This window comes from Pristis pectinata, chromosome 5 (assembly GCF_009764475.1).
Source record: "Pristis pectinata isolate sPriPec2 chromosome 5, sPriPec2.1.pri, whole genome shotgun sequence".
Taxonomy (NCBI): Eukaryota; Metazoa; Chordata; class Chondrichthyes; order Rhinopristiformes; family Pristidae; genus Pristis; species Pristis pectinata.
Window position 1 is genome coordinate 71,225,761 of NC_067409.1, and position 16,604 is coordinate 71,242,364.

Here is a 16,604-nt window from a genome sequence, read left to right on the forward strand (position 1 = left end):
CTCCAGACTCCAGCATCTGCTGTCTTGTGTGTCTCAGGACAATTTGATACAGCACTGATAGGTGCAGCCAACTTGCAAAGTAACTGACCTCATCTAGCAACAGGAAGTGTTCCTCTGCAATCCCAGGCTCATCCCAGTGAACCCAAGCTGACAGGCTGCAGCTCCCCACAGCTTCACCTCAGTGGCAATGTGCAGGGGGAGAGCCGGTCAAGAAATTCCTTCCCTCTCCTGCTGTATTCTATTTTACCCTTCTCACCCAGTCACTGCGAGGCATGGCCACAATAATCTCGCTGGATATTACATCAGCCACACCAGCACCAAGTCCCATTCATCCCCTGGCCCTCTGCTCACTGACACACACACTGGACCCTGGTTTCTCGACCTCCTTCGCAGTCCCACCCCACATCGTCTCGGTAACCTGCTTTGCTCTTACAACCTCTCAGCATTCTCAACATTAATTCCTCCAGCACTGAGCCCCTAAACTCTCGAATTGCTTCCCCACACCCCTCCAGTTATCTACGCCTCTTTGCTCCTCAAAGCTCACTGCTTTGACCAAGCTTACGGTTATGTGGCAGTGCCAAATCTTAATTAAGATTATTTTTGTGGCACTGTGGAGTGACGTAGAGACCATTGTCACTGAGTTTTGAAGCCTCACCTACTCTCTCAGGGAGACACAGGAGATACGGGGGCACTGGGGGAGTTTACGTGAGCGTGCTGACTAATAAACACCCTCAACAATTTCCCTGAAGCACATTATAACATGATAGGTGCCATACAAACTCAGGCTTTTAACATCAGCTAGGTGATTTTTACTTTGAACTGCCCCCTGCAGCACAAGAAACGGATGCTGCAGTTTAACCCATGTGCAGAAAGAGTGCTGCAGGGGAAGGTTACTGATGTCAACATTCAGCCTCCTGGTTGCAATATGCTCCTGCCTGAAGAAGTAAGAGAGGCAATGGATTGGGACAGCTGAAGGTAACCAGGGGCCTGAGTCTGCTAACCCCCTGCTATACAGTCTCCAGCCGGTCAAGGGTGGGTGGCTCCACCCCGCCAGAGAAGGACACAGAGACTGCTTCTGCTTGATCTCCCAGTGGGCCAGGAGGGTATGTCTGCCCCTGATGCTCTCCCTAACCCTGTCCCTCTTCTCCTGTTCACAGCCACCCCACCGCGAACATGCTGGAACTCTGGACCTCCCCCCTTCCCAACCGCTCCTCTGATCTAAATGCAAACTCCAGGTGCCAAGAGTGTGAGCTGTTCCCACTGGATGAACACACATTGCTGGCTGTGCCCTTACAGTCTGAGGAACATGAGAACTAAGAGCAGGTGAAGGCTACTCGGCCCATCAAGCCTGTTCCACCATTTGATTAAATAATAGCTGGGCTGATCTTAGAGTTATAGATATACTCAGCACAGAAACAAGCCCTTTGGCCCAACTGGTCCATGCTGACCAAGATGCCCCATCTAAGCTAGTCCCATTTGCCAGTTTTTGGCCCATGACCTTCTAAACCTTTCCAATCCATATACCTGTCCAACTGTCTTTGATCTTGGCCGAGATCCATTTCCTTTGCTGATCCCCAAACTCTTAACTGCCCAGAGACAAAGATACACTGCCTAACATATATTCAATGACTCTGTCTCCACAACACTATAGGGTGAGAATTTCATGGTGGCAGTCACGTAGCAGTTAGCGTAACATTATTAGAGTGCCAGTGATCGGGGTTCAATTCCCACCGCTGTCTGCAAGGAATTTGGTGTCCTGCCCGTGACTGCATGGGTTTCCTCTAGGTGCTCTGGTTTCCTCCCACATTCCAAAGACACATGGGTTAGTAGGTTAACATGGGTGTAATTGGGTGGCGTGGGCTTCTTGGGTCGGAAGGTCCTGTTACCATGCTGTATAAATATATAGAAAGATTCTTCCTCATTTCCTGAGGGGCGCATTTTTCACACACAGGGTGGTGGGTATATGGAATGAGCTGCCAGAGGAAGTGGTAGAGGCAGGTTTACAATGTTTAAAAGACGTTTGGACACGTCCATGGATAGGAAAGGTTTAGAAGGACATGGGTCAAACGGGGGCAAATGGGATTAGCTTAGATGGACATCTTGGTCAGCATGGATAAGTTGGACCAAAAGGTCTGTTTCAGTAGCAACTGCATAGCAACAAAGGGTCTATTTCCATGTTGTATAACTCTATAAATCTATGCGAAATAAAACAAAGTGCTGGAAACACTCAGAAGGTTAGTCAGCATCTGTGGAGAAAGGAACAGGATTAATGTTTCAGGTCAAAGACCCTTCATCAGAACACTGTTTCTTTTTCCATGATGCTGCCTGACTGCTGAACAATCTCTGCTGTCCTTGGCTAGTATTTACTCCTCATAATTACAACAGATGAAGTGGTCATTATCACCCTGCAGTTTGTGGGAGCTTGCTGTGCACAATCTGGCTGCTGTGTTTTTAACACTGCAACATCTGCATTTCCTTGGCCGCAGAGTGCTTTGTGCCATTCAAAGGTTACGAAAGGCATTAAAAGACGTGTGGTTCTATAGATATACTCAGCTACATGCAGTTTTCATGAACTAACTGCCTAAGTCAGTGTGCAAGGGCTGCCGAAGAAGAGTGTTCAAAGACCTCAGATCTGGCACTAAGCTCATGGTCTACTAGGCAACAGTCTTCCCTGCCCTTCCATATGCTACTGCGACATAGACATCCTGTGGCAGGCATGTCAAGGCACCGAGAGACACCACTATCACTCTCTCTGCAAAATCCTCCAAGTCCACTGGAAGGAGAAGTGAACCAACGTCAGTGCTCTCTCCCAGCCCAACATCCCCTCATAGCCTCATGGTTCATATTCCAGAACCAGACTCCTGAATCAGACATTTCCATGCTGAACTCCGTCATGGGAAAAGCTTACCAGGTGGACAGAGGAAAAAATTCAAGGATATTCCCAAAGAAATGCAACATCCGAATGACTCTTGGAAATCTCTGGCCCTTGATCACTCAGAGAAGGAGCATTCGGGATGGTATCAATGACATTGGTCCATACCTCAGGACCAGACAGAGCCCCAGTATAAGCAGTGGAAAGTGCAGGCTCCCATACTACCCACTCACCACCTCATTCAGCTCCTGCTCCATAGCTCCCTGAAAGTGGCAACACAAGTAGATATGATGGTAAAGTACAAGGTGTACGGCATGCTTTGCTTCATCGGTTGGGATGTTGAGTATGAAAGTTGGGAAGTCATGTAGCAGCTGTATAAAACTTTGGTTAGGCCACATTTGGAGGACTGCGTGCAATTCTGGTCGCCCCACTATTGGAAGGATGTGGAGGCTTTGTAGAGGGTGCTGAAGAGGTTCACCAGGATGTTGCCTGGATTAGAGAGTATTAGCTATAAGGAGGGGTTGGACCTGGGTCGTTTTCTCTGGAGTGTTGGAGGCTGAGGGGCGACCTGATAGAAGTTTAAAAAATTATGAGAGGCTTAGATAGAGAGTCAGAGTCATTTTCCCAGGGTGGAAATGTTAAATACATGAGGACATAGGTTTCAGGTGGGAGGGGGAAAGTTTAAAGGAGTTTTGCAAGGCAAGTTTTTGTTTACATAGATAGTGGCGGGTGCCTGGATTGTCCTGCCAGGGAGGTGGTGGAAGCAGATACGATAGCAACGTTTCAGAGGCATTTCGACAGGCACATGAACAGGCAGGGAATGGAGGGACCACGAGCAGGCAGATGGGATTAGTTTAAATTGGCAACATGGTGAGCACAGACATCATGGGCCGAAGGGCCTGTTCCTGTGCTGTACTGTTCTATGTTCTGTGTATGGAAGAGCCTACTGTTCCCACACTGGCCGCTTCAGAACCCACAGAACTGGAGTGGAAGTAAGTTGTCCTCGATCCCAAGGGAGTACTGCAGAAGTGTGGGATTTCTGGCCCTGCCTTTGAAGTATCAGCTCTTTATATCCTGTCCTGGTCATGCAACTGTTGGTCAGTAACTCGGTCTGCACCAAGCTGAACTCCACCTGGCACTGGTGGGGAAGTGAATGCAGGGTTGCCTAAGGTAGGGCCAGTCAACTCTGTGACCCTTGTTATCAGGAGAGTGACGTACTGGTAACAAAGTGCACTACCGTCTCCCTGTGCCATAGGCCACTGCACCCCTCCACCCCATATCACTGCCACAACAGGGTGTGCCCACGGGGTTCAGCAGAGTGCAGCTAGTGTCATTGGAGGGTGACGGTGTGCTGCCTGTCAGCCACAGCCCACAACCCAGATGAGGTGAAGCCACACTCCAGGCAGAGGGCTGTTGAGGCATGGACACCTCGGGGGAGCCAGGGAATAAACTGGTGGGGGAGAGGTTTCATAAAAGGTGAGCACAAGGGCTGCCCGAGATGGCAGGGTGCAGAGCCAGCAGTTCTAACACAGGGACCATTAAAGGGGAGAGGGTGCAGAAAGGATTCACAACAACGTTACCAGGACTGGAGGCTTTGAGTTATAAGGAGAGGCTGGATAGGCTGAGATTGTTTTCTCTGGAGCATACAAGGCTGAGGGGTGACTTTACAGAGGTTTATAAATTCATGAGGGGCGTAGATAGAGTGGATGATCACAGTCTTTTTCCCAGGGTAAGGGAGTCTAAAACTAGAGGGCATAGATTTAAGGTGAGAGGGGAAAGGTTTAATGGGGACCTGAGGGGACATTTTAAGATAAGATCTTTATTAGTCACATGTACATCATAACACACAGTGAAATACATCTTTTGCGTAGTGATTTTGGGGGGCAGCCCACAAGTGTCGCCACGCTTCCGGCGCCAAATAGCATGCCCATAACTTCCTAACCTGTACGTCTTTGGAACGTGGGAGGAAACCGGAGCACCCGGAGGAAACCCACGCAGACACATGGGGAGAACGTACAAACTCCTTACAGACAGTGGCCAGATTTGAACCCTGGTCCCTGGCGCTGTAAAGCATTATGCTAACCACTATGCTACCAAGCTGCCAGACGAAGTGATAGAGGTGGGTACAACTACAATATGTAAAAGACATTTAGACAGGTATGTCGATAGGAAAGGTTTGGAGGGACATGGAGACACAAGAGACTGCAGATGCTGGGATCTGGAGGAACACACAAGATGCCGGAGGAACTCAGCAGGTCAGGCTGCAACTGTGGAGGGAAATGGACAGTTCGACATTTGAAAGAGTAGAGGGGAGACAGTCAGTATAAAAAGGTGGAGAGAAGGGGTGGAGGAAGAGCTGGCAGGTGATAGGTGGATCCAAGTGAGAGGCAGAGTGGAAACAGCGACAGAGGCTGGGAGGTGACAGGTGGAGTGACAAAGGGCTACAGATGGTGGAATCTGATAGGAGAGGAAGGTGGAGCCTGGAATCAAGGGAGGGAGGTGGGGAGGGGACCCAATGAGAGGAGGGTGTGGGTGATGGGCAGACGGAGTGGGTGGAGGAGGGGAAAGAAGCAGGGTGATGGTGGCTGAGAGGGTGGGATGGGGTGGCTGGAGCAGCAATTGGGTAGATCATGAGGAGAGAGAAAAGGGACAGAGCAGGAGCAGTTTACTGGAAGTTGGAGAATTCAATGTTCACGCTGTCAGGTTGTAGACTATCCCGGTGGAATATAAGTTGCTGTCCTTCTAGTTTGCGTTTAGCCTTATCTTGGCAGTAGAGGAGGCCTAGGACAGATATGTTGGCGTGAGAATGGGGAGGGGAATTAAAATGGCTAGCAACTGGGAGCTCCAGACAGCCACGGCAGATGGAGAGTTAAGTGGTCACCCAGTCTGCGTCCGGTCCTACCCCTGGAGCACCGGGAGCAGCTCTGGGTCCCACCCCTGGAGCAGCTCTGGGTCCCACCCCTGGAGCACTGGGAGCCGCTCAGGTGAGAGGGATATGGGCCAAATGCAGACAAATGGGACTAGCTCAGATAGGCAACTTGGTTGGCCCAGACAAGCTGGGCCAAAGGGCCTGTTTCTGTACTGTATTACGCTATGACTCTATGACTAGGAGGGACTGTGTCTGCCCACATTCCCCTTACTCTCATTCCACAGGCTTCACATTACCAGGCTAACTCTCCTGAGAATGCCAGCAAGACATTCAACTGCAGTAGGTAGTGTAACCGAGCCAGTTCTCCTCTGTCCTGGGTGACTTCCCACATAAATGCTCCAGTCCAGTAAACAAACAGGCTGCCAAGACCCTGCTGTAACCTCCTTCCTGCTGACAACAGGACATCGTTCAGAATGGAGCAGGGGTCCAGCCTGTATCATTGTGGTTCAGTGATGTACGGAGACTCTGGGATGGGGATGGGGCTGGGGAGAGAATGGTGTTTACTAAGTGATGCTGACCTTGTGGAACACCTCCGACGGGGAGCAGACTTCAGCAAACTGGCTAATAGACACAACAATTCAGGTACATCCAATACCAGTAACCTGACACGGTGCCTCCCTCTTCACCAAAGCTCTCAGTAATCTCACAGCTTTATTGCATACAATCGCTTCAAGGTGCTTCACACAGAGATTATTGGACAGAGGTGGAGACTCAATGACCAGAGGCTCCTCCAGAGAGATTAGTTTCAAATAACACAACCCTAACCCTGCCTCAGCAACGGAACACTATGGACCACCTCTTGCACTACCATGGACTTGTTTTTGATCTTGTTTCTTTTTGCACTAATGTTTTGTTTTGCACACAGACTTTTTCTTCACTGTCTTGTATAATTTATGTTGTGTGTGTTGTCTGTGCCTACGTGCCTGTGATGCTGCTGCAAGTTTTTCATGTAGCTCCCCTGCACCTCACCATACTTGTGCCTGTAACAATAAACTCAACTTAATTTGACAACTTGAAATAAGATCTTAAAGGAGGGAGGGTGAAGAAAGGTGGAGGGACTTCAAGTGAGGGCCCCAGTAACTGGAGGTGTGGCAGCCAGTGGGGGAGGGATTAAACTGCGAGGTCAGAGATGGAGGAGGGCAGAGATTTCAGATGATTATAGGGCTGGAGGAAATAAGGAAGGGGGTGAGACCCTGGGGGGGATTTCTAAGAGTAAGGCTTTATTTAATTGTGAGTTAGTGGGGTCAGTGGGCATGGGGTAAACAGTTAGGACAGAGACAGCGAAGCTTTGGATGGTCTCAAGTGTAAAGTCTGAGAGTTGACCAGGAGGGTGTTGGAAGAAGTGAGGAGGTGAGGAGACCTTGACCAAGGGATTCAGCAAGAGACGAGCAGAGGCAGGGGCACAGTCATGTTATATGAGAGATGCTGTGGATCTGTGGTGTGGTCTTTGCGAAGGAAAAGGATGGCGGAGCTTAGTGAACTGTATGACTGGGCCCAGCAGAGATGGTCTGAGGGATGAGTGGGTTAATTCCAGCCAAACCCTTCTTAGACCAAGACCCAACCAGGATACGATATGTGCTCATATCACACAAAGTGTTCACTAGATCGGATTACCTTTTTGCTGGGAGACTCTTCCTCCTTCGACTCGCCTTCCTCTTGGCTCAGTTTCCTCTTGACCGAGAGTCTTCGGCGCTTGCTGGGCGACGGGGGGCTTGAGGCCCCATTGAGGGGGGGCTCCTTCTCATGGATCTTCATGTGCCTGGAAAAACACAACCAGAGAGCTGGGGTCAGACACCGCTGCTTGGCACTGCCAACCATCAGGTTCTTGAACTGACCTGCACAACTTGTTACCATGGACTAGTTACTTACTGTTTTTTTTGCACTAACATCTTGTTTTGCGGGTTTTTTTCCTCTTCACTGTCTTGTACAAGTCATTTATAATTTATGTTCTGTGTGTTATCTGAACCTACCTGCATGTGATGCTGCTGCAAGTTTTTCATGTAGCTCACCTGTACCTCACAGTACTTGTGCATATGATAATAAACTCAACTTGACTGAACAGTGGCTTCCTCCTGAGGAGAGGGACAGGAGGAGGCCAATCAACCCTTCTAACCTATCCCACCATTTAATGAGATCACGGCTGATCTGTGATCTAATTCCATCTATAATGACTTTGGCAAACAGAAGTCCATCCATCTCAAGTTGGCCCAGCATCAGTTGCCATTTGCAGAATAGAGTTCCAAATCTCTCCTGCCCTCTGTGTGTGTGGCACCTGATGATTTTTACTGCTGAGGACTGGCTACAGACCATGTGCCCTTGTGCTAACTCCTACTTTTAGACAACGTCCCCTAGTTTGCCTCCAGAAATTCCCCTCAATATCTTGGTAACTCCAATCACAATCTCCAAATTTTTATAAATATAACCTTAATTTTAATGATTTGTCAAATAATTAACCCTTGTAGTCCTGGCATTGGTCTGTAAATCTACACACTCTCTGCTACCAAAGGGCAGTGTAACTTTACCAGAGTGTAGGAGCCTAAGTGGCTTCCAGTGCCCCAGGGGTGGGACCCAGAGCTGCTCCCAGTGCTCCAGGGGTGGGACCCACAGCTGCTCCCAGTGCTCCAGGGGTGGGATCCAGAGCTACGTATGTCTGGATGTTGACCTATGCCCCCTTGGGATCCACTGTCGACATAAAAATCACAAAACTGTTAATCCCTCAGTAAGCGGACAGAAGTTTAAGGGTCAGGAGTGTACAAGCAGTGAGTACACACACAGGTTTCACACGTGCTCCCGAATGTAACTAGACATCCACTGAGGTTTTAGCGCAAGAGGTGTGGAATCCTGGTAGCTCCAAGGTGTATGTTCTACCTGGCATTTAATGTTCAATAATTAGGTGTCATCAGCATTACGGTGGCCCACTTAATGTTGTCTCTGGAGGAACACCACTCCACAGCCTGCAACAGGGCAAATTCCCTATTTGCTAGAAGTGATTCAACATTCATGTGGCTCAATGGAAGTGATTCAACATCCATGTGGCTTAATGAGAAACAGAAAGAGAAAGAGAGAGACAGAGAGAGAGAGACAGAGAGAGAGAGAGAGAGAGAGAGAGAGAGAGAGAGATCTTGAAAAGCCCCTTTTAATTGTTCTGCAATAAATGATGTGATGTGACTCTGACAGCAGGATAGTCCACATTCCTGCATTAACCTTCTACAGAGGGGAATTTAAAAGCAGTAAAGGAACAAAAGGTCGAGAAAGCAGGTGGCAAAGTAAATGGGATCTGGAATTCACAGATAAAGTTACAGGTTCCATGGCAGGGAGGTTATGCTGAACCTGCACAAAACATTGGTTATCCCACACTGGAGGATTGCATAGTGTTCTTGTTACCGCAGTCTGATGGCTGAGAGTCCAGGGCAGGTCTCAACAAAACAGGCAACTCAAGGTCACTAGTCTCCCCGTGTCTGCATGGGTTTCCTCCAGGTGCTCTGGTTTCCTCCCACATTCCAAAGAGGTATGGGTTAGGAAGTTGTGGGCATGCTATGTTGGTGCTGGAAGCGTGGTGACGCTTGCAGGCTGCACCAGAACACTCAACGCAAAAGATGCATTTCACTGTGTGTTTCGATGTACATGTGACTAATAAAGATATCTTACATCTTCCCCTCCCTTCTCCTTTCAGCATTGTGGGGCATTCTTCCCTTCACAACTCTTGGATCCACTCTTCCCTCTCTGCCAACCATTGGGCAGGAGGTACAGAAGCCTGAAGTCCCACACCACCAGGTTCAAGAACAGCCATTTCCCTTCAACCATTCAGTTCTCGAACCAACTGGCAAAACCCTAATCACAACAGTTTAGCAAAACTATGACCACTTTGCACTAAAATGGACTTTGTTTTTTATTTGTTCTAATTGTGGTCTTTCTTGCAAAAATTGTGTACAATTCACATTTAATTTATGTTTTTCTTGTGAATGCTGCTTATGATGCTATATGCCTGTGATGCTGCTGTAAGTTTTTCATTGCACGTGTGCATGCATGTACTTGTGCATCTGACAATAAACTTGACTTTGACCACTCCCCTACTCACAGCACGTTCCCTTGCAAATGCAAGAGGTGCAACACCTGTCCTTTCTCCTCTTCCCTTCCCACATCCAGGGACACAAACAGTCCTTCCAGGTGAAGCAGTGATTCACTTGCACTTCTTCCAATCTAGTGTCCTGTATTCAGTGTTCAACATGTGGTCTCCTCTACACGGGAGAAACCAAACACAGATTGGCTGCAGTAGAGACTGCAGATGATGGAATCTGGAGCAACAGACAAGATGCTGGAGGAACTCAGCAGATCAGGCAGCATCTATCGACGTTCCAGTGACTGTTTTCTGGAACACCTGTGTTCAGTCCACAAGGGCGACCCTGAGCTTCTGGTTGCCTGTCACACAAAGTCCCCAAGTAACTCTGACCTCTCTATCTCTTGCACTCTTCCCACAAAGTCCAAAGTAAGCTCGAGGAATGACACCTCACGATCTGTCAAGATAAGCCTCAGTTCGAGGACTGGAATGAAATGCTTGAACTACACCATGTCAGAAAACTGGCCATTCCAGTTGTGTGCCTCACATTTCCAGCATCCTCGTCACCTCTGATATTTCAGATTTCGTTCACCTCCTCGTGCAAACACAGATTTATCCAGTCTCATCACCCTCTCCCAGTCGTATCACTCAGCCTCTCCACTCTCCACCCCAGCACTTTTATCCTCTGCCCTCTCCAGCCCACTACAGTGCACCAACTAAGAACTTGTTTCACTTTTGACTTCTTAGTTGTGAAAAATAGTCACTGAGACGTTAATTCTGTTTCCCCCTCAAATTTTTGACACTTGCTGTATTTTGGTTTACTAGAATGTTCCAGGGACGAGGAATTTCAGCTACGAGGTTGTTCTCATTGAAACGAAGAGAAATTAGTTCACTGAGGGTAATTGCCTTGTGCAACAAGAATAAACTTTGCTGATATTATCCTCAATTCCACTGCAAAGTAGGTAGAGATGTTCAGAATAGGTTTGTAATGGCCCAGACAAGGCCACACCTTACACTGGGGTACCATAAGAGGGCATGGGTTTAAGGTGAGAGGAAGGAGTTTTAAAGGTGATCTGAGGGGTAAGTGAGAGTGGCTGATATCTGGAACTTGCTGACAGAGGAAGTAGTGGAATCGGATACAATCACTATGTTTAAAACAGACACTTAAATAGGCAAGATACTGAAGGGTACGGTTCTAATACAGGTAAATGGGATTACTATAGATGAGGTTGAAATGGGTGTGGTGGGCCAAGGGGCCTGTTTCTGTGCTGTACAAGTCTGTGACTCTATGACAAAATGCCCGGCCTGTGGGAAAGGAGGTTGAGAGATTTGACAGATCGTGACTGGTTTGGTTAGTGCAGAGGGAAGCTGTTCTCATCACAGATAGTTCAAGGACCTGGGGAACACAGGTTGAAAGCAATGGGGAAAGAATCCAGCAGCGACAAGGACAAACGTCCCTATGTAATGAGCAGTCCTGATCTGAATGCACTGCCAGACAGTTTGATGGATGTAGATTCAATTTTGACTTTCAACTGGATAAATATTTGCAGGAGTACAGGGAATGGGACTGCAGGGATTGCACAGCAGAGAGGGGCTGAACGGACTTCTTCTGCACTACAGCTGTCACGACTGACACTGAGAGATGGCCAACACTCAGATCAACAACCCAGACTAGCAGGGGTCCGAACATCTGCACGGATGGGTAGCACCTGAGGTTGCTGCCCCTGTGCCGGATGAACATTCCACAAGCTGTGGTGGATCACCTGTGGTAGTTGCAATAAAGTTAAACCTCCAGTGTTGGCCAAAAGTGTGATCAACAATGGTGACATCCTGGCTCCTTCCCAGATCCATCTACTTTTGGGAGGTCCTCTTCCCACAGCTTCTTGGGCCAAAGTGCTATGGCGGCTGGAAACCAATGATCTGTAACTCCACCAAATGTTACAATACCCCTAACACTGAAAAACATCCCAGTCACTTCAATTCAGACTAGCCTGACACTAAACACATAGAGAGATGTTGGGGTCAGTGCCCAAAGCTGGGTGAAAGATGTGGCTCTCAAGGAACATCTTCAACATAAGATAAAATATTTATTTACTAGTCACATGTATGTCAAAACACACAGTGAAATGTGCCTTTTTGCATTACTGAGAATGTGCTGGGGGGGGGGGGGGCAGCCCTCAAGTGTCGCCACTCTTCTGGTGCCAACATAGCATGCCCATAACTCCTAACCTGTACGTCTTTGGAATGTGGGAGGAAACCCACGCAGACACAGGGAGAATGTACAAACTCCTTACAGAGAGCAACGGAATTGAACCCGGTCGCTGGCGACGTAATAGCGTTACACTAACCACTACACTACTCTGCCGCTATCTATACTACCGTATAGATGTAAAGCTGGAGGGCTTTAGAGAAGGTCTTCTGAAACTCGGGACCCAGGCAGCTGGAGGCACGGCAGCCAGAAGAGGAGGGATTAAGTTCAGGGATAATCATGAGACCAGAGCCATCGAGGTGGGAAGAGGGGGAGCTGATAACATATAGGGTGAGAGGGGTTTGAAAACAAGGTTTGACAAAAGCATAACACTGCTCAGATGGAATTCAGTGTGTATGAGCAAAGTGCAGGAGCTGGTGCAAGATGGGACACAGGCAGAGAGTGTTGGATGAGCTCAGGTTTACATGCACAGGCTCAAGATCAAAGCAATACCAGTGCAGCACTGGAGCTGGACTGACTGCCAAGCCCTCGGACACATTCATTAGAATTGTAGCACATGGGCTCTGAAGAAACGGGAACTGTTTGGCCCGCGATGCCTTTTCCAACATTAACGACAGGGACTCACTCCCCTACCATTGCCCACTGGATCGTTGCTCAGATCTGACCACCCATCCCACTGCTCTCAGCCAAAGGGACAGTCTCAAAGTGGAGAAGTAAGTGATGCATGAACTGCCTCCCCATCACAAAAGCAAGCTCAGGGGTGGTAGATTCTGGCACGCAACCCAAAAGGGCTTAGGCTGGAAAAAGCACAGTTTACTATAGCCTTTACTCTATGCAAACACATACTGGTAAGACTGGTTTTAGGAAGAGCAGGTATATTGTTACCAAGGCAACTAACCCAGCCTGTACTCCATCCCAGAGTATCTGAACTCCTGCCATTTAACAAAGAGCAGACAAGAACAAAAACATTGTTGGGTCCCAGACAGAGTACAAGTCTCTTCCTGCCACACCATAATCGCCTTGCTGCACTGCACAGTTGCTGCAGGCTGTTAATGCAGGTAATTAGATACAGAATGATTAAAGAGCACAGTCAAGAACTCATGGGCAGCTTACATGGCTTAAACAATGCACAGCTTTACAACCAAGAACAATAGATGTACGAGATGAACACTGCTCATGCATTAAGTAAACAATTTCTGTGACAAGCAACAAAGCAATTGGAATGAGGAATGCATCAGGGATCTCTGTAGCAGCAGGTACTATTTACCATGGATATGATATAAGTGAGACACTCAAGAAGGCAACATCTATCATCAGAGATCCCCGGGCCATGCCATCTTCTTGCAGTGACCATCAGGCAGGAGGTACAGAAGTCTCAAGTCCCACACCACCAGGTTCAAGAACCAAATGGTTGAAGGGAAGTAGCTGTTCTTGAACCAACCTGCACAACCCTAATCACTGCCTCAGTATAGCAACACTATGACCACTTTGCACTACAACAGACTTTCTAATTGAGCTCTTTCTTGTAAAAGTGTGTACAATTTATGCTTAATTTACGTTTTTCTTGTGAATGTTGTGTATCTGATGCTATGTGCCTGTGATGCTGCTGCAAGTAAGTTTTTCATTGCACCTGTGTATGAATGTACTTGTGCAAATGACAATAAACTCGACTTTGACGAAGTGTGTTTCCTCTTCCACCATCCAGGGACCCAAACGGTTCCTCCAGGTGAAGCAGTGCTTCACTTGCACGTCTCCCAATCTATTGCACTACATTCGATGTTCACAAATGTGATCTCCTCTACACTGGAGAAACTGAACACAGACTGGGTGACCGCTTTGTGAAGCACCTGCCCTCAAGTCTGCAGGAATGACCCTGAGCTCACTTTTGTCTGTTACTTTAATCCTCCATCCCATTCCAATCTGTCTGCAGCCCCCTGCATTTTTACAGAGGCCAGTACAAACTACAGCACCACATCTTCTGTCTGGGCACGTTGCATCCTGCAGGACTCAATACTGAAGTCTCCAACTTCAGTTAATGTTCTGTCTGTATCACACTGGCCATTTCTGGTGTAAGCCATCCATCTGTGACATTGCCTCAGTTTTTCTCTCTCCACTGGCAAGGGCATGTCCCACGGCCCTGCATTTCACAGCTTTTATATTTCTCTGATTACTCTTATTAACCCATTGACCAGACGGCCTCCACAACTTATCCCCAGAGCAACTCTAGCCTCTCCTTATCAGAGTTTATAAAATTATGAGGGGCACAGATAGGGTGAATGTGTAAAGTCTTTTTCCCAGGGTTAGGGAAACAAGAATTACAGGGCATAGGTTTAAGGTGAGTGGGAGAGATTTAATAGGAACCTTTTAAATTTTTTTTTATTTACAGCGTGGTAACAGGCCCTTCCGGCCCAATGAGTCCGCGCCGCCCATTTTAAACCCAAATTAACCTACCCGTACGTCTTTGCAATGTGGGAGGAAACCGGAACACCTGGAGGAAACCAACGTAGACACGGAAGAACGTAAAAACTCCTTATAGACAGCTACAGGAATCGAACCCCGATCGCTGGCGCTGTAATAGTGTTGCGCTAACCGCTATGCTACCGTGAGTGACCTGAGGGGCATTTTTTTTTAATACAGAGGGTGGTCAGTATATGGAATAAGCTGCCAGAGGAAGTGGATGAGACAGGTACAATAACAACTTTTAAAAGACAGTTGTACAGGTACATGGATAGGAAAGGTTCAGAAGGATATGGGCTAAAAGCTGGCAAATGGGACCAACTTAGTTGGGCATCTCGTCATCATGGACCAGATGGGCCGAAGGGCCTGTTTCTGCGCTGCATTACTCTATCCATAGATGCACCATCCTCCAGGTGAAAAGGATGCCCATCAGGTTCCTATTAAATCTCTTCCCTTCCACCTTAAACCTGTGCTCTCTAATTCTCAACTCCCCAACCCAGGAAAAAGACAGTGTGTGTTCACACTATCTACGTCCCTCATGATTTTATACTGTACATCTACATGAGATCACCCCTCATTCTCCCTACACTCCAAGGAATAAATTCCTAGCCTGCCCAACCTCTCCGTATAACTCAGTCCCTCAAGTCCCAGAGGACATGCTTTTAAGGTTAGGGGGGGAAATTTAAAGGTGATGTGAGGGGTCAGTTTTTTTTCATATGGAGAGAGAAGTAGGTGCCTGGAATGGGTTACCAGGGGCAGTAGTGGAAGCAGGCAGTTTGGTGGAGTTTAGAGGCTTTTAGATAGACACAAGAGTATGAAGGGAATGGAGGGATAGGGATGATACACAGGAGAAGGAAATTTAGTATAAATTGGCATCAAGATCGGCACAACATGGTGGACAAATGGCCTGTCCAGTGCTGTACTGTTCTACGAGTCCTGCCAACATCCTCATTAATCTTTTCTATACTCTTTTCAGTTTAATACCATCTTTCCTATAGCAGGGTGACCAAACCTGTAACACAATACTCCAGGTGCAGCCTCACCAACATTTTATACAACTGCAACGTAACATCCCAACTTCTATACTCAGGATGTCTTAGCAATGGGCAACACACACTCCTCCTTGTCAACAGAATGGGCATCCAGGCACCACTCCATAGACTCAGATACAAGAAGCTAGCCCAACTCTCCACTGAAGGAGTGCCACACTGTCTCAAGTGCTAGTTCTCAGATAAGGCCTCATCTTCCTTTCATGGACAAAAGATCCCAAGGGGATTATCTTAAAGAGCATGAGAATTCTGTCAAGCATTGAGGTGATATTCATTCTCCAATCCGAATCACTGATGCAAATCATCTGACTACTATCACTTTGCTGCTTGTGGGAGCTTGCTTTGCATTGTAACAGATGCCATACTGCTGATATATCTTACTAATTGTTCAGTACCTTGGGATGTTCTAGTGTTGTGGAACTGGCCTCAGCAAAGTAGATCTCTTCCTACAGTGGGTCACATCTGAATCACCTGTTGACCAACCAGCAAACAGTCCCCACTGCTGCCCTGAGGGCAAAGAGGCAACACACACCCACTGCCAAGGGAACAGGCACAGCAAGGCCAAGTATCCCCACCACAACCCTTGGACCAGGCAAAACTCTCGCTCAAAAGCACAATTGCACAACATCTCAGCCACAGGCCAGGAGACTAGGAAAAGCTGGGCTCCCAAGGGAACATAACCTCACAAGAATGGAGAATAGAAAATTCCAGGGGATGGATGGATGGCTGAGCTTCTGCATGTATTATGGGGCTGGGAACAGAGTGATGTCTGGGCAGCTTTGGGTCAGATCTCCTTCCCACTCCATACCAAGGGGATGAGCGCTGAGGAAGTTGCCTGATTACAATGACAACATTGTGCATTTCTGTAGCACCACCAATATGGGGCAATATTGCAATCATACTTCTCAGCAGCGCTACCAAGCCATTGGGCCTGTGGAGCAGAAGCTCAGTCGGGATACAAGCTTTAAAAGAACATCTCAGAGGAGAAAAGTGGATTAAGCGATGGATTTCAAAGTTCGAGGCCTCAGCAG

General features: G+C 47.8%; 1 protein-coding gene across 3 annotated transcripts in view; it reads right to left on the reverse strand.

Annotated features, from left to right (window-relative positions):
• Positions 1-16,604, reverse strand: part of rreb1a (ras responsive element binding protein 1a) — a 184,076-nt gene that overhangs the window by 33,458 nt on the left and 134,014 nt on the right. For all 3 annotated transcript variants that reach the window (XM_052015651.1, XM_052015652.1, XM_052015653.1), the window contains exon 7: positions 7,416-7,560. In XM_052015651.1, the coding sequence (XP_051871611.1) occupies positions 7,416-7,560 (145 nt within the window). The remainder of the gene's footprint in view (positions 1-7,415; positions 7,561-16,604) is intronic.